The 17953-nt window shown below is 42.8% G+C and overlaps 1 protein-coding gene across 4 annotated transcripts in view; it reads left to right on the plus strand.

The window, feature by feature from the left end:
* Nucleotides 1–6506: 6506 nt before the first annotated feature.
* Kcna3 (potassium voltage-gated channel subfamily A member 3) overlaps nucleotides 6507–17953 on the plus strand; it is a 17085-nt gene continuing 5638 nt past the window's right edge. The window contains exons 1-3 of one of the 4 annotated variants that reach the window (XM_031375119.1): nucleotides 6573–9986; nucleotides 11497–11533; nucleotides 12885–13009. In XM_031375119.1, the coding sequence (XP_031230979.1) occupies nucleotides 6838–8424 (1587 nt within the window). In that variant the 5' untranslated portion in view covers nucleotides 6573–6837 and the 3' untranslated portion in view covers nucleotides 8425–9986; nucleotides 11497–11533; nucleotides 12885–13009. Of the gene's footprint in view, nucleotides 9987–11496; nucleotides 11534–12884; nucleotides 13010–17953 lie in introns of all 4 variants that reach the window. The other 3 variants (XM_031375121.1, XM_031375120.1, XM_031375122.1) reach the window with 3 other exon arrangements.

Raw genomic sequence — 17953 nt, forward strand, 5'->3', positions numbered from 1 at the left:
CAATCAAATTTGCCCTTGACTTTATAATGTTTCAACAGGTTCTTAGAAGTGTTTGTAAAAGCTTTTCAATTTCATGTTAACGTACATTCAATAGTTCACATTAATGTCAGCTCAATCACATGACTAAGATAATTCCTTTTAGCTCTTGAAATAAAGAGCTAAATTGCAGCTCGTCCAGGGCCTTACAACAGAGTAGTTCACAGGAGACACATGAGGACACAAATTACAGGAATTCTCTAGAAATCTTTAAAACATCCTTTGTCAAATCCATTTGGAGAAAAAACCCTGGTGACAGCATTATAGTACTGTTTTCAATGTTCCCCTTGCCAGAAAAATGTATGCTCAGTGGTGCTCTTGAAACCATTCTATTGTTTCTACTCGGTGTTGAGTGTTGAGAAGATTCACATCTGCAAATGAATAATTGCTACATACCAGGAGCCTTCAAGGCCTATCTCATTATTAACTGCATCTCATCTATGATTAGAGGTGACTGTGCCTGCTTTTCAATAAATTAGCCAGAATCAGAAAAGGCCATGCAGGTGTCCCCACGCCTGCGTATTTTCTCTCATGTGTAGAGGCTCATGAAGAATGCAGTGTGCTTATTTAAAATGCTTGCTCTGATACTGTGACCCTAACTCCCAGTTTGGCATATTTGCTGACAGAATTTTCATCTGCCCTGAACAGAAATGTTTTTCTAAAAATCACTCTGCCATGTGAGAATATAGACTGTTGGGGTCATTCTGAGGGACAGGCAAGAGCCATCTTAGCCTCAGCCAGGACCCAGATTGGTATCTATTTTTGTAATAACTTCCCTCTGTTCACAGAGTCCTTCTTTGAAAAAAAATCATACAAATTCAGGTGGATCCATTTATAATCTTTGCGTTGAAGTTAAATCCAGTAACTCCTTCATCGTAGTCTATCATGTTTGAATTGGCACTTCATAATCATTTTTCTGCTGCTGTGCTATTTCAACAGCATTTCTCCTGTAGCAACATAACATGGAGGGTGGAAATATAAATATGAATACACAGTCGTCTATGGCTTCCTCAAGACGGATGTGTACTTCTCAGTGTGAATGCTGTTGCTACATCTTCCTACCCGTGTCTTGCCACTATAATACTTGGTATGATACAAGTGCCTCTCTCACCCTGGGCTCAGTTTCTCTACCCGTGAAATGGCATAGTAGGAATATTGTGTGCCTTGCAGGACACTGGCAGGCTACTATACCTGTCTGGTGCCTGCTCAATGTAAAAGCTCTCTTCCTGAGTACTTTCTGAAGGGAAATAATGGCTGACAGACAGGGAGTATAAAGATCTCAAAAGAAGTAACTTGTAAAGCATGGATTAGAATATTTAATTCACCAGTAGGATAAAACCAGCAAACTACAGCATAAGCAGGGAGCATGAGCAGAGGCCTGTGTGTAAGCGATGCCTGCGCGGGTAAGCACAGGGTGCAGAGCTGCCACCAGCACAGGTCAAGAGCAGGCTGCATCACAGCAATGCCAAAAGCAATGCGACCAATTCTAGGTTTACAAAAATAACTGCTACATCCTGGAGAATGAAATACATAAAAGAAACTGAAAACGGGAAGTCTAAACAGGGCAATGGTAGTGAAGGGGGAGAGGTAAGGACAGAGTTGACATGGACTTGGAGGGGGCATGAAAGGCACTTGATGACAAACTGGAGCATTTAAAGGAAGTGGGGATGACTCCGTATCCAGAACTGAGAAAGAAAAACAGGAAGAGAAGCAAGTTGGGGAGAAACGATAACGAGTTGGGTGCTATAAATACTAAGTCTGAGTTTATCTGCAGGAAGAAAATCAAGTTGGGGGGGTTTGAAGCACATTTCTGGCATTCAGGATAGACTCATTCAGGGTGGTGGGGAAATGGAAAAGTAGAGAAATGGGAAGAAGGTAGAATTAAAAAGAGAAAAGAAAACAAAGAATCCTTGCAAATCTGCATGGTCTAGCTATTTCCAGAACTGGGCGGATGCCAATCCAAAACAACTCTTCTATACTAACAAGAGTGGCTTGCCCCTGTACCAGCATGACTATGAACTTACTCTTCACCTTTTCTCTCTTCTGCTAAGTATATATTAAGCATTCGCTACATGCCAAGAACTGTTCAAGATTTGAAAGACACAAACAGTGAAAACTCAAAACCCTGCCTGTGGTGTTTCTGCCTTTGTGCAAGAGACAGTTGTCAATAAGCAAACAACCAAATAAACACAAAACATATCTGCACAGGACTGGACTTGTCAACAGCCTATCATGGGGTAGGCTCTGAAGGTCTTACCATTCCCCAAGGTCATAACTAGACCCTTGGGTGAGATAATGGTAGCCAGGGGTAGGAGGTTCATAAGGTCTCACTTCTCTCTCCCTGATAATGGTCACCGGGAAGGAAACCTTGTCTTCATTAGTGTCACCACTGATGGAGAATCCATCATAATGTTGTACATAATCCCCCATAAAAATCAGAGAGAGAGAGAGAGAGAGAGAGAGAGAGAGAAAGAGAGAGACCCATGAACCTAGAAAGGAGACTAGATGGAGAAGGAAGGGAATCTTTTGGGGGTGGGAAGGTAGGGTAAGAGGACTATGATTGTTAAAATACAATATGTAGTATATAAAATTATAATGAAATCCACTGTTATATAGAACTAATACATGTAAATAAAAAGACAAAATATAATTTCAGTAAATTAGTCCAAGGAAGAGGGGGAAGCACATTAACAGAGCACAGATGGAAGAGAGGGGAAAGAGTATTTATTTAAAATCAGGCAGTAGTGGTGAGGAAAGGCACTATTTACTTTTTACATGAAGAACTAATGTTATGGAGCAAGCCATGTGAAAATCTAGAGAAAAAGCATTTAAGGGATAGGGAAGAGAAAGTATGAAGACTGAGATAGAAATTAACTTGATATGATTCAGAATCACCATGGTCCTGCCTGGCTTCGATGAATGGCTACAGGGTTTTTGTTTTTTGTTTTTTGTTTTGTTTTGCTTTCTGGTTTTTCGAGACATGGTTTCTCTGTATAGCGCTGGCTGTCCTGGAACTCACTCTGTAGACTAGGCTGGCCTTCAACTCAGAAATCCGCCTGCTTCTGCCTCCCAAGTTCTGGGATTAAAGGCGTGCGCCACCACCGCCTGGCTGGCTACAAGTTTTCTTACGCTATTTCTGTATTGTTAACTAAAAGCATTGAATTCTTGTATTGTTAACTAAAGGCACAGACTTATAGCCTTTCTTCTGAATTCTGTGTAAGCTGAATTTTCAATAAGGGGAAGGTCTATATATTTAAAGTTCATAAGGCACAACACCTAGTATGTGGATAAGTGTTCTTTCTCCATTCTTTTTTTTTTTTAAAGATTTATTTTTATTTATTTTATGTGTATGAGCACACTGTAGCTGTACAGATGGCCATGAGCCATCATGTGTGTGGCTGCTGGGAATTAAACTCAGGACCTCTGCCAGCCTGGCTCGCTCCAGCCCCAATCGCTCCAGCATAATACACTGTAGCTGTCTTCAGACCCACCAGAAAAGGGTGTCAGATCTCTTTACGGGTGGTTGTGAGCCACCATGTGGTTGCTGGGATCTGAACTCAGGACCTTTGGAAGAGCAGTCAGTGCTCTTACCCGCTGAGCCATCTCACCAGCCCCTCTTTCTCCATTCTTGTGTCTATAAATGTGGGTTAGGATAGTTCCTAATCCTCTCACATCCTCAAATACTCCCAGATGTTGTTTCCCATCTGGTGAGCAAATGCAAAGTTATTTCTATTCCTGCTATGGTCAGGCACAAGCCAAATCTATACGTAGAGCAAATAGAAAGGCCAAATGCCAAGATTCACTTGCTGCTTGGAAACCTGATGGTTTTACTTCGACTTGACTACTGGGGACTGAAATGCAAAGGGATCCTGCACAGGCTCCGAGAAGCTGTTTGCCTTGCCACAGTTCTACACTTAAACATTATAATAATAATATTATTATTATCTCACAGGGGTGTCATGAGGATTAATGAGACATTATCAAATCACTTTGAGCTACTCCCCTGGGGATACTAAATAAATGGTGTGTGTCCCCCCTGAAGTGCCACTTTTGATCTTGATTTGTTACAACGGGTTCTGCTGTCCAACAGGGCTGGAATGCACCCACCAGCTCACTTCCTATAGGCGGCCGAGTAGCCATCAAAAGGCTGTGGTTTTCAGTTCAAATAAATATGAATTGAAAGAGAACAGTCTGCAATCAGAAGCAAATAGGCTGCTCTCAGAAATCCAGTATTTATCAAGTGCTCACGGTGATCAGCATGAGTGTTTCCCAGTGTAATATAATACTACAAACACTGGATTTGGGAATGATCCAAGATTTTAGGGCCAGCCCTATCACTAACCAGCTATTGGAGCTAAACAAACTACTAAACTTCTCTAGGTCTCAACTCTAAAATAAGGACTGTCCTAATAAGGCTGTCAAGGTCTTCTAGACAAGGCAAATGGATGAAAGAAGTGGGAATAGGCATTCTGAAGGAGAGATACTTCACAGCAGGGAGAAACGTGTGACCATCCATCACAGGACCATCCTCTGCTCTCGTCTCCTTTGCCTTTGATTAATATTAATTTCAGTATTAATTCCTGCAAAAGGAAGAATAAATCACCTTCCGAGTCAGACATAGAAGTGCTCGACACATTCAGTCTTTAAAAATAGGGTATTTGCCTCTCAGTGAACTCTCCTTGCGACACTCCGTCTTTCTCATTCTTAGACTTACATATATAAATAACTCCTCAACTGCTCCCCTAATCACTGGTTAAAATAATAAGTTGACCATCACACAACAGATTGCTCTGAAATTATGGGTTTAAGAGGGATTTATACAGTTGCCGAGGTTTTCTTTTTCAACTGACAATAGTCTTTACTTTCTGCAGTGCCCAGCACAGGGATAGTTGAAAAGCGGACTATGAAGGAACAATAAACAAACAAACAAACAAACCTAGTGCTTGTTATACCCTCAAATGTTGCTATAGAAACCTGGAGGATGATTACACTGCTGGCTCAGCTTCCCCTCACTCCTCATCTTACTAATCACAATAGGGCTGGAGAGATGGCTCAGCATTTAAGAGGAATCACAATAGGGTCCTGAACTCAAAAGAAGAAATACCTTCCCAGAGCAGATAGGAATAAATACAAAGCAGCACTTGTTGCAGAATTCAATACAGCAACAAATGTTGCATTCCCATGATTTCCAAGGTGCTCTGATAGTTGCTAACAAAAGTTGGGCAAGCCCTCTTCATCATAGAGTTTACTGGTTGGGAGAGGTGGTAGGAAGGAACGACTACAAATCACTCTTACATCAAATTGAATTTTCAGCTCACTTCAGGGAATGAGTGTATGTCTAGACGATGGTTCCTCTTTTGCAAGCGATTGTAATGATTCACAGGGGGAGAAACAGACTTTTGTAACTCTGGTACTTATACTTGGGGTAGCTAAATGTCTGGGAACAGAAATTATGTTTCTAAAGCAACCAGCACAATTTGGAGAAACAGTTTAAGGGAGATAAATGTTTTCTGTAGGCCCATATCAAGCAAGAGAGGCACAATCTGCGAAATGAAGGCTTTCCCATATTAACAGCTAAAACACACGTTCTCAAGTTCCCTACCACAAGGGCAGGTATCATTGTGCTAAGTAAGCTCTAGGTATCAGGCCTGTTCATCACACAGTAAGGTGTGGTGAATTTTCTTCACCATTCTCCCTCTTATTTTTCCCACTGCCTTCACTAATCCCAACCAGAAACTTGCCCCTGATTCTGTCCACACTGAGCTAGCCATTATAAAAATGAGGTCTCTGAATGTCTTTAAGGACCCTCTTTTTAGACTACTGGGAAGACTTCAGACCCTATGCTACCCATTAACTTGGTTGTGCTTGCTGTCCAAAAATATCATTTACAGCACCTACACCCAGGTTTAAGCATTATTCTACCCCGGACCCCTAAATGCTGGCCTCAGACTATTCTATCTTGCACTAGCCCAGACAACCTAGCCTGCCCCTCCTCCCAAGACATTCGGGGTCAGGATGCCTGGCCTCTCCTGGCCCTCATGCCTCCTTTGCTTGGGACTTCTGTCTCCTACTCTCATGGAACTTGCCTTTCCTGCCGCCCAGGCAAAGTGTTAAGGGCCAGGAGGCCTGCCTTCGAGGGCTGAGGTGTGGTCCTTGCGCGGGTCTAACAGCCCTGAGATTAGGACTCGACCACGCGCGGGAAGGGAACGCGCGCTGCCCAGGAGCGAGCAAGCAGAGCCCAGGAACGAGGTCAGGCGGCCGGGTTGCTCCAAGGCCATCGTGGCTGGGTAGGGGGTTCTGCGTGGTCTGGGGAGTGGGCTTGCGGGTTGGAGGAGATCCAGTGACAAAGAAGGGCGAGGAACAAGGGAGGCAAGCGGGAAGAGGAGCGAGCGAGCGCGCGCGCGCGCGGTGGGCGGGAAACCCGGGGGCGGGGGCGGAGAGGCGGGCGCGCGCCCCGCGGGGAGGGGTGCGGAGGAGGGAGAAGAAGGGAGGAGGAGGAGGCGTCTGGACCGTGCAGCCCGGCGGGCCGCGCCAGCCCCAGACAGAGCCTCGCGGCAGCCGCAGCAACAGGCGGCGGGGCCGGGCTGGTTGGGGCAGAGGCGGTGGTGGGGCGGGGAGCTCCAGGAGGAGCGACTCCGGGGCCGGCCACCGCCAGCAGGGAAGGAGAGCACCAGCACCGGCGCCTCCCGCGCTCAGCCGCCGCAGCCCTCCACCCGCCACCGCGCCCACCCTGCGCTGGACCCCGCGAGCGGCGGCGCGAGCATCCTGCAGAGCCCGGGCCACGCCGAGCTGCCGCCAGACATGACCGTGGTGCCCGGGGACCACCTGCTGGAGCCAGAGGCGGCGGGAGGCGGCGGCGGGGACCCGCCTCAGGGAGGCTGTGGCGGTGGCGGCGGCGGCGGTGGCTGCGACCGCTATGAGCCAATGCCGCCCGCGCTGCCCGCCGCGGGCGAGCAGGATTGCTGCGGGGAGCGTGTGGTCATCAACATCTCCGGGCTGCGCTTCGAGACGCAGCTCAAGACCCTCTGCCAGTTCCCCGAGACGCTGCTGGGCGACCCCAAGCGGCGCATGCGGTACTTCGACCCGCTCCGCAATGAGTACTTCTTCGACCGCAACCGACCCAGCTTCGACGCCATCCTCTACTACTACCAATCTGGGGGCCGCATCCGCCGGCCGGTCAACGTGCCCATCGACATCTTCTCCGAGGAGATTCGCTTCTACCAGCTGGGTGAGGAGGCCATGGAAAAGTTCCGTGAGGATGAGGGCTTCCTGCGGGAGGAGGAGCGACCCCTGCCCCGCCGTGACTTCCAGCGCCAGGTGTGGCTGCTCTTCGAATACCCCGAGAGCTCCGGGCCAGCCCGGGGCATTGCCATCGTGTCAGTGCTGGTCATTCTCATCTCCATTGTCATCTTCTGCTTGGAGACCCTACCCGAGTTTCGCGATGAGAAAGACTATCCCGCCTCCCCGTCGCAGGACGTGTTTGAGGCTGCCAACAACGGCACGTCGGGGGCCCCCTCTGGAGCCTCCAGCTTCTCGGACCCCTTCTTCGTGGTGGAGACCCTGTGCATCATCTGGTTCTCCTTTGAGCTGCTGGTGCGGTTCTTTGCTTGCCCCAGTAAAGCCACCTTCTCCAGAAATATCATGAACCTGATAGATATTGTGGCCATCATCCCTTATTTTATCACTCTGGGCACTGAGCTGGCAGAGCGACAGGGTAATGGGCAGCAGGCCATGTCGCTGGCCATCCTGAGGGTCATCCGCCTAGTAAGGGTCTTCCGCATCTTCAAGCTCTCCCGCCATTCTAAGGGGCTGCAGATCCTGGGACAGACGCTGAAGGCTTCCATGCGGGAGCTGGGGCTGCTCATCTTCTTCCTCTTCATTGGGGTCATCCTTTTCTCCAGTGCAGTCTACTTTGCTGAGGCAGACGACCCTTCTTCGGGTTTTAACAGTATCCCGGATGCCTTCTGGTGGGCAGTGGTAACCATGACAACGGTTGGTTATGGTGATATGCACCCAGTGACCATAGGAGGCAAGATTGTGGGCTCTCTTTGTGCTATCGCAGGTGTCTTGACCATTGCATTGCCGGTTCCTGTGATTGTTTCCAACTTCAACTACTTCTACCACCGGGAGACTGAAGGGGAAGAGCAAGCCCAGTACATGCACGTGGGAAGTTGCCAGCACCTCTCCTCTTCAGCCGAGGAGCTCCGAAAAGCCCGGAGTAACTCCACTCTGAGTAAGTCGGAGTATATGGTGATCGAAGAGGGGGGTATGAACCACAGCGCCTTCCCGCAGACCCCCTTCAAAACGGGCAACTCCACGGCCACTTGCACCACGAACAATAATCCCAACTCCTGTGTCAACATCAAAAAGATATTCACTGATGTCTAATATACGATACGGTTGCCATTCTGTGCCCAGTATTGTGTGGAACATGCCCCCTTGGTCTGTGTATGCCCTTGATTTATACATTTCCAGACCATTCATCAAGGAAAGTACATGGAGAAGTGGCAAAGCACACCTCATTCTCCCTCTCCCTATTGCTTCATACTGAAACAGGTGCCTGTTTTTGCAAGTAGGCTGCATTCTCTCAGCTCTCTCTCCCTGTCTCTTAATTTTGTGACCAACAAACTTACATTAAGCTTGGTTTCTTGTGCGAGCCCTAAAGCTACATCCTGAGAGGAAATGAAACTAGAGTCAGAGTAACTGTTTAACCTCAAAATCAAAAGATAGTTGTTTCTTTACTAAGTAAAGGAGGCGGAACCTAAATGAAGCTCCTGTTTGGTGGACTTTTCAATATTATTTCTGGACTAGTTAGTGTAACTACCTAAGCTCTGGATATGTGGGTGGAAAGTCTAACTAGAGCGTTGATCTGTAAGCCCACTATAAATTTATTTTGTTTTTGACTGGTCTTTCAGTTTGAATCTTTCCTCTAAGAATTTCAGGTTCACAATAACTTTGAACCAAAAGGGAAATGCCCCAAATGTCCTGATCTGACTATTAACTCTTCGAAGTTTGCAAAGCATTTTGAAAACATTACACACAGATTCCAATGAAGTTGTGAGTTCATGCCCCAGCCAATATCTACGAAAGTCTAGAAACTCATTTTCAGTGCTGCCGGGAGAAACAACAGAAATTCCTGATGCATCTGAGAGATAAGCTTCTGCAGTATCACAGGAAGATTAAAGTGGCAGACACCCCTTCCAACCGAAGTTACTAATTCGGACCTGACTGATGCAGTTCCCATAGCAACCCGTGTTTCCTGGGAAACCCGAAAAAGGTTGTCATGGCATCTTTTGCTCTCTAGCCCCACCCCCACCCCAGGCCCTGCCGTTTCTACAGTAACCTTTCCAGATGGTTCCTACTTACATGATTTCATAAGAAAAAAACACTATTTAAATAAACCGCACAAATTAAGTGTAAGACTATATAGAGGTGAATGAATCACAAAATGCTATTTTACATTTTATATAAATCATTGATGTTATCCCATAATGACTGGATCAAAAAGGAAATTATCATCTTTGGAATGTTACACATAAGGAATGATCTGAATTAAGTGTCAGCTGTTTGGTAACAATTTTTAAAGATGCTTCTGTACAGTTCTTTCACTAAGAAATGGCAAGCCAACAGATAAAATGAAAACAGCAATATGAACATGGTCTGTGCATAGCAAGTGTGAGTCAGTGTACCCTAAGTCTTACTACACGATACCTTCAGATTTCCTCAATTAAAAAGAAAAAAAGAAAAAGAAAGACATCCAGATCTCACAACAGGACTGTCGCCATCACAGCCCTGGAAAAGCAAAATCAACCTCAGATATATGGGAGATGCACAATTTAATGAGTGGATTACAGTCAATGAAAAGGAGGATCTGGAAATGATCAGACTTGGAAGAACACCTGCAAATTTCAGCCACACGCTGAGAGCTGCCAGCAGACAGACAGAATCAGGTGAGCACTGTGGTGCGTGATCCCTTAGAATAGTCCATTGTGCAGGGAAGCAGGGACTTTTCTGGTCACAACTAGGTTTATAGTTGCAAAACAGACAGTGTTATATTACATGCCAGTTGCCTTTAGAAAGATTAAGAAATTCTTCCCATTTTTCCTATGTTTCTGGTTATCTTTTGGTTTCCATTGTTTATGGCAAAGGGATGCAGAAAATTCTCCTCTGTACAGCTTTCACCCAAGCTGAACTGAAAAGTATTCCATTGCTTTAACCAACCCTCTTGGCTTCTGAACAATTTGGTTTCCCCTTTAAAATGGATAAAAGCCAAGTCCTACAACTGCTAGGTTAGTAGCCCAGTTTAATTTACATAATTACTTAGTATCCGTGGTATCATTCTTGAAGCAAATGTTTAAAATTGAAATAGGATTAGCATTTGATTTCAACACAGTCTTTTTGCTTTATGTGTGTTGTGTGAATTATACACAACTGCTTTTGGGGTTTGATGACACATAAGTAGTCTGTCCCTCTAGAGTACATGACAGTAACCTCATCTTTAAAGCTCATAAAATCATTTCAGGTAATCTTTCATAATCCTCCCTAATATGTGCATGCATTGGAAAAACTGGGAAATTTAGTAATCGAAACTTTAACAAGATAAAGGGAATACCCAAAAAAGTCGAGGCAATAATTTGTGTTTACCTGGTTACTGTTCCTTCTTTGTATCTAAATAGGAGTTAACCTACTTTCCTTTGCTTATATGACCTTTGAACACTGATCTACATTTTAACCTAACAGTTGATATTCTTGTTAGAGAGACGTTTCTTTCATGACCCATTTGATGTTAGACACATTATAGCAATCTCGTAAAAGACTCTAACATAAAGGTAACAATTCTGTTCCCACTTAGAAATGCAGACACCTTGATTAATTCAATAAATAAGTAAAGTTAGACCACAAAAATTTTATGCATCTTAAATGAGAGGAGTTTGAAGGAGACCTTTTGTTTTCTTAACCAGAGAAATAGCCCAGGTTCTGAGTCATAGTTTTCAGGTGATGTAACTGCTTCCAGTCGCCATATTGGAAACTCCTTAAAGGTTATAGGGTCTGTGTTTTGATTTAGGGATGCTTGGTGTTTTAGGTACAGAAAGTGGTGCCTTGGGTCAGGTGAATGCTGCCATCTTACATTAGTATTTGCAGGCTTTTACTAAAGTGGTTGAAAGAAGCTGTTCTGCTGTCACACAGCAAGGTTTGGCTCTGGTTTCTGCTGAATGACCTTGAGAACATTACATAACTTCTCTGTGCCTTAGTTTCTTTTTTGTAGTATAAAAATAACAAATGGTACTCCATACATTTGTTGTATTAAGTAAGTTCATGATATACATCAAATTAAGAGATTACATTATTTTGTGGTCACTACTTATTAACATTGTATAATTAATACAAAGTTTTGTGAACAAGAAATCAGTAATGTTTTCCTATTTCCTTTCTGTGATAACACAATTACCATTTATTAAGGAGCAACAATGTCCTGGACACTTGTCGGTTCTGTAAGGTAAGTGCCATTAACTTCATTTTAAGGAAGGTGAAAACTAGATGACAGAGATGAAAGTGACTCCCTATGATTTCAAGCTAGCGAGACACCCAGCCACAACTAAAACTTAGGTCATTATGGATCTAAAACCATGCTAGTTTTATTGGGTGTCTTGAAAGATAAAATAAAGCCCTTATGCTTTTACATTTAACTTCAGTCCATGTTACTAACCAAAGCGTAGAAACCTATTCTCTTCAGCACACTGAAAATTAACCCTTTCTTAATAATAAGATGTGTATAACCAGGAGAATCAAAGCTAAATTAGTTACCAGAGATTGACTTTCCTAATAACCAAAGATTGTTTTCTCACATAATCGATGTGTCTGGATTTAACCTTAGAAAGCATAATCAGTCACAGTAGGAATGCCTGCCAGGATAAGGGTATTTCTCCATTTTTATATTAATTTCCTGGTTGTATCTGTTTTAATTGGCCATGTGATAAAGAACATTATGTATATTGTTAGGCTTTTCATTTCCTGTACTTTGCTTAGGTTACTGAGGCACCATGCCAGAAATCAATGTAAACATTTTTAACTCCTGCAAGAAAGTAAGAATTGCTTACAACAAGATAGAAAGCAGGAAATTCACAGGTCACTGAAACTTATGGCACTAGTGATTCACCTAGTCACTCCATTTTGTCATTAAGAGACGGATCAAAAACCATTAGGACATAATTTTGTCATGTGTACTAGAAGTAACCCCTTCACCAAGATCCTAAATCTTTTATAACACGACAACAGATAGTGATTTAGACTTAGAATAACATGCTAATGAATCTGCATTTGCCAGTAACAATTAGCTTTGCCAGCGACAGGCTGTTGAACATAGCTGAACATCTTGAGTGTTGAAATGAGATTCTTGTGAATTATGTGGCTGGATGAATGCAACTCATCAACACCCTTGGAAGGTTGTCTGTGCCCCACAGCCAATGATCCAGAGAAAACCATGGAAGTTAATGCTTGCTATTTCTTTTTCTTGTATGGTGTTTTAAACTCATATCATGCCAATTTCAAATATGGCAACAAAGCCATAGACACCTACATGGAAAAGAAAGTGTTATTTCTAAGCTTCTAAACAGGATGTCAGGATTGTGAATACGCACTGAAAAAGTAATTTAAGGTTGTGGTTTATATAAAACTTATTTGCCTGTTTGTCATATAACACACCCAAGCAACAGCTTTGTACACAGTGTATAACCTACAGCACATATGACATACGTGGCATATGTACAGCACATATATACAAAGAGCTTACTCCTTTGAGAGCCATAGCTATATTTTCTACACATTTAAATTTTCAACATTCTCTGCAGCAGTTTCAAGCCCTTTCCACCTCTCAGCTGTGAATAGAAGTGATAACCCCTCCAACTAAGAAATGCAGAGAAGCATGTGCCCCCCTACCCCCAGTCTGAAGACTTACGGAAACACTGAGATAGAGGTGAGAAGTTCTAGACCTGGAAGAAGCTATTTAGGGATTGAGTCTCATAGTGGGATTTTTTTTTCCTTTCTGTTTGGTAATGCTCCCTTTCAACTAAGGAAAATAGAATTACTGGTTTGTAAGATTTCCTATGTTTTACTGAGGCAAGTAAGTGTGTGTGTGTGTGTGTGTGTGTGTGTGTGTGTGTGTGTGTGTGTATTCATTTTCATTTGTTTTTTTAATATACTTTCTGTGAGCATATTTATCTTTGAGGAAAGATAAATCAGAGAGAGTTTTTTTAAAAAAGGAAGGGAAAGATAATTTTCACATCCTGCCAGAAAATGGCCAGGGTTTTGTGGCATTTGATAATAGTATTTATCATATACTCATTCTCAAGTCGCAAATACAGTCTCATATTTTCAACTTGTTAGAAGGTTTACAGCTGTTTGTCTTGGTTTTTAATGATGCTGTGGTCTAATTTTGTCTTCCAAACTGCTAAGAAAATACATTGACAAAGGAATGTTTTCATGTTCTCCCTCATCCTTCTTTCCTTCTTCCCTTAACCTTTCCATGCATCTCCATCAGATGCATTCTCCTTGCACTTCAGTACTATCAGCCATTATGTGCATTTCAAGGGAGACCTGGAAAAGAGTTTCCAGCATTTCCTTGAATGCCATATTGTTTTCATAATCTAAGAGGATAGGAACTATGCACTGAAAAACACCAAGGGTTCTGCTCATTAGTAATATAGCAATCGAATAAGCCACAAACAGTGTTTCATCATATCCACGGAATGTTCGGACCTGACAGACAGTGGGACCTCGCCTTCATTTATAGAAGAGTCACAGAAGTAGAACAGGCATTTCTTTTTCCAAAAAGCTTCTAAGCTGGAACTGTTACAGTACAAAGACTTTGGGGAATTTCTGTTGAGATCTCCACAAGCTTTTTACTCAGAAAGTTATTGTCAAGCCCATCATTGTCCCTCCTCTGGATTTTTATTGACAGTCCTGATTAGCAACCCAGCTATATTCCCTTGACTCTGTTCTTAGCATGGAACCTTCAGTAAACCTTCTTTCTTGTTTTTTGTTTGTTTGGTTAGTTGGTTGTTTTGGTTTGTTTTAGTTTGGTTTTCTTGAGACAGGATTTCTCTATGTGGTTCTGACTGTCCTGTAAGTCATTGTAGACCAGGATGGTCTTGAACTCAGGATCTGCCTGCCTCCCAAAGCTGAGATTAAAGGCATGTGCCACTACTACCCGGTCATTTTATTTATTCTTCTCATATACAATAAATCCTGACTGCAGCCTCCCTTCCCTCCACTCCTCCCAACACCCACACATCTCCCCTCTCCCTCAGAGTAGGTGAGAGACAACTCCATTCCCATAGTTAGAAGTCCCACAAAACCCCAAGCTAAACAACCACAACATATATGCAGATGACCTATGCAAGATCCATGATTGTTGTTTTGGTCTCTGTGAGCACCTATGAGCCCTGCTTAGTTGATTCTGAAGGCCCTGTTTTCCTGGTTTCTCAACCCCTCTGGCTCCTACCTCTTCCCTTTTTTCTGAGGTTCCTGCTTTTTATTTTTTCTTTTGTTTTGTTGGTTTGGTTTGGTTTTTCACTTTGGTTGGTTGGTTGGTTGGTTGGTTGGTTGGATGGTTGGTTAGTTGGTTGGTTGGTTGTCTGGTTGGTTGGTTGGTTGGTTGGTTGTCTGGTTGGTTGTCTGGTTGGTTGGTTGGTTGGTTGGTTGTCTGGTTGGTTGGATGGATGGATGGATGGATGGGAAGGCTTCTACTTAGGCTACCATACTTCAGATTCTTACAAGAAGTCCTACCCAATTGTAAACATGGATTCCCTTAATATAAATAACTTAACTATGGGTATAATCAAGGGTACTTAAAACTTGGAATGCTTCCCAGAGACCCTGGTTCCTACATAGTAGCCAATAGAGTACTTGTTATATTACTCCTCATACATGTTTGAATAGACTTATTGGCCCAAGAAGTACAGAAAATCCCAACAAACAAATGATTCCCCAGAGGACTTCATCTTTCTATTAAGCAAAGATACTGCCATGATTTCAGATGCATTCTCTTTTACAGGAAGTTGAATTCTCCTTATTTGAATAGAAATATTTCTCTATACCCCTTTTGAATTTTCTCTGTTCTCGTGGTTTCCCAAACAAACCAGACCAGCTGATAACCAGGGTATTTCCTCTGCATATCCAGGTGGTACCATTTTCTCACTAGATGTGCCATCAAATTAAAATCAACATATGTGTTTGGATTTACATATGTAGACCAGCAGAATATGAAGACTCCTTTTAGTAGCTTATCAAATAAGCCTGCATGAGACAGAATACTCTATTCTGAAAATATTGTTAGATCTTCTTAAAGAAATGACAGAAAACAAAAATTAGAAATGAATACTTTAATGTCTTATTTTTTCATGCTTTTAATTTTTTTAATTGTGTATGTATTTATAGGTGGGTGGGTGTGTCCCACAATGCCAGTGTGAAGGTCACGAGACAGCTAACTTTCAGGAGCTGGTTCTCTTTTTCTGCCATATGATTTGTAGGAATCAAACTCATGTCATCAGGCTTGGTAGCAAGTGCCTTTACCCGCTGATCCATCTTGCTAGTAGCCATCTGTCAGATTTCTAAATGGCACTAGGTCAATGGCCGATTTACTGGGTAGATAAAGCTAACGACAAACAATTTCTCCAAGAAAAAAACTGTACTTTAGTTGCTTTACTTCTAAATTATATAAATCTTTTAGCTACAAGTATTTTTACTTATTTGAGCAGAATAGGCTTAGATCTGTGAATTTTAGCTATATAAAATTTAGATATTTTACTTACAGGCTTAGATCTGTGAATTTTAGATATGTATTAGTAATGGACTTAAATATTCCTGATATTTCTCAAAGTAGTGTTGGTTCGATTTCCCAGGCTCATTTTCCAATGATTTTCAAGGTTTTTTTTTTTTTTGACAATGTTCATAGGATTCATATTGCTAACTTTAAGTACTGTTTGCTTAAACCTTTTGTTGCTTGCTAAGAGTTCATAACTTCTAATAGCTTGCTGGGAGCCATGACCTTAACCATGGCCTTGTGTAATTTTACTAGCTTACACATACAGCCCTGAGACAACTTGTGTAGTCTAACAGTAAGAATAGGTGGGTGTGGAGGACACTGTGGTCGCTGGTTCCAGAGACTGAAGATTGCCACCTGACCTTTGGAAAGCCCCTGCAGCTCTTCCTCCTTGAAGCCTCGTCTTGTTTATGCTTATATTGCCACCCCTGAAGTAAAGTTTTGAGAGCTTGATCAGATACCTGTCTTGTTCTCATTCTTCATGTCTCTTGTCCTGCCTCAGTCTCTCTCCCCTGCCCTAGATCTCTGCTGAATGCCCCTTGGGCCGGGGCAATAGCTTAATCAGGAATCTGTACAAAATAAAGCACTAGAATGTTCTCATCTTTGGACTTACCATTGTCATTTAGCTAGTAGAACTTACTGGAAATGTAGCCAATTTTAAGTCCTTTAGTAGATGTTAAAATACAGACACATTGTGAGAACAAATTTCCCGTAAATCTACATTTTTTTTTTTAGAATGACTTTGGCCCTCTCATCAAATACACATTGTTCAGTAAGCTGAGTCTATATTCCTTTCATTTGGGACTTGATAGTGTTGTGAGTTGCTTCTTTGCAGATGAATAATTATTAAACTTTGACCATCTTTGTCACCCTTTTGAGTAGTTATCTTTAATTATAGGCCATCATTTTCTACAATATCTCCTGTACCTTTTTATATAAATGATTTGGATATTTAATGACTATTTTTTTCTTTTCAACCTACTTCTTATCCACTCACATAAGCATCCTTATTACTATTCAGATATCACCTTTTGTTGTTGTTGTTCCTATAGAATTACAACTTTATCCACTTTTATAACCTATTAGGTTGTTGTATGGAGCTGCATGTGTGTGTGTGTGTGTGTGTGTGTGTGTGTATACATATTGGTAGATATGTGTTTGTATGGGACGTGTGTATTATGCAGGTGCATATGCACACGTGCATATACATATAGAGACCAGAGGTCAAACTTTGGTGCTATTCCTCAGGAGTTATCCACCTTGTTTTGTTAGATAGATCTCTCATTGGCTTACTAAGCAGGTTAGACTGACTAGACAATCAACTGCAGGGTCTCCACTCATCTCTATGTCCCCAGGATGGGTTTACAAGCACACACCATCACACCCAGGCTTTAAGTTGATTCTGGTGATCAACCCTAGGTCCTCATGCTTGTACAGCAAATGCTTCACCAACTGAGCCATTCCCTCAGCCTCCATGCCATATTATTCTTATCCAAGAATTTCAAAGACCTTGACAGGAAGTTATAAAAGTTAGGTCCTGGTTCTTCCTCCCAGCCTCATGCTCCCAGGAATAAGACTTGGGCTCAGCCGGGCGGTGGTGGCGCACGCCTTTAATCCCAGCACTTGGGAGGCAGAGGCAGGCGGATTTCTGAGTTCGAGGCCAGCCTGGTCTACAGAGTGAGTTCCAGGACAGCCAGGGCTATACAGAGAAACCATGTCTCGAAAAACCAAAAAAAAAAAAAAAGACTTGGGCTCAAAATATATTTACAAATACCTTGGCCATATAGCTAGGCTCTACTCTGACTAGATCATAACTTAGATAACCCAATATTTTAACCTACATTCTATCACGTGGCTGGTTAGCTGTTGTCAGGTACCATGCATCCATCTCATCACATCTCCCAGGAGAATTGCCCATGCCTGGCTCTATCCCAGAATTCTTTCTGCTTCTCAGATGTACCTAAGCCTATTTCCTGCCTAAGCCATAGGCCATAGGCTCTTTAATTGGCAGGTGATACATCCATACAATACACACGAGGTCTTCTCTCTGCAAAAAGTAGTGGCTATGTAAGTTTTTTTTTTTTTTTAGATATTTTC

The sequence above is a fragment of the Mastomys coucha genome, unplaced genomic scaffold, assembly GCF_008632895.1.
Source record: "Mastomys coucha isolate ucsf_1 unplaced genomic scaffold, UCSF_Mcou_1 pScaffold16, whole genome shotgun sequence".
Lineage (NCBI taxonomy): Eukaryota > Metazoa > Chordata > Mammalia > Rodentia > Muridae > Mastomys > Mastomys coucha.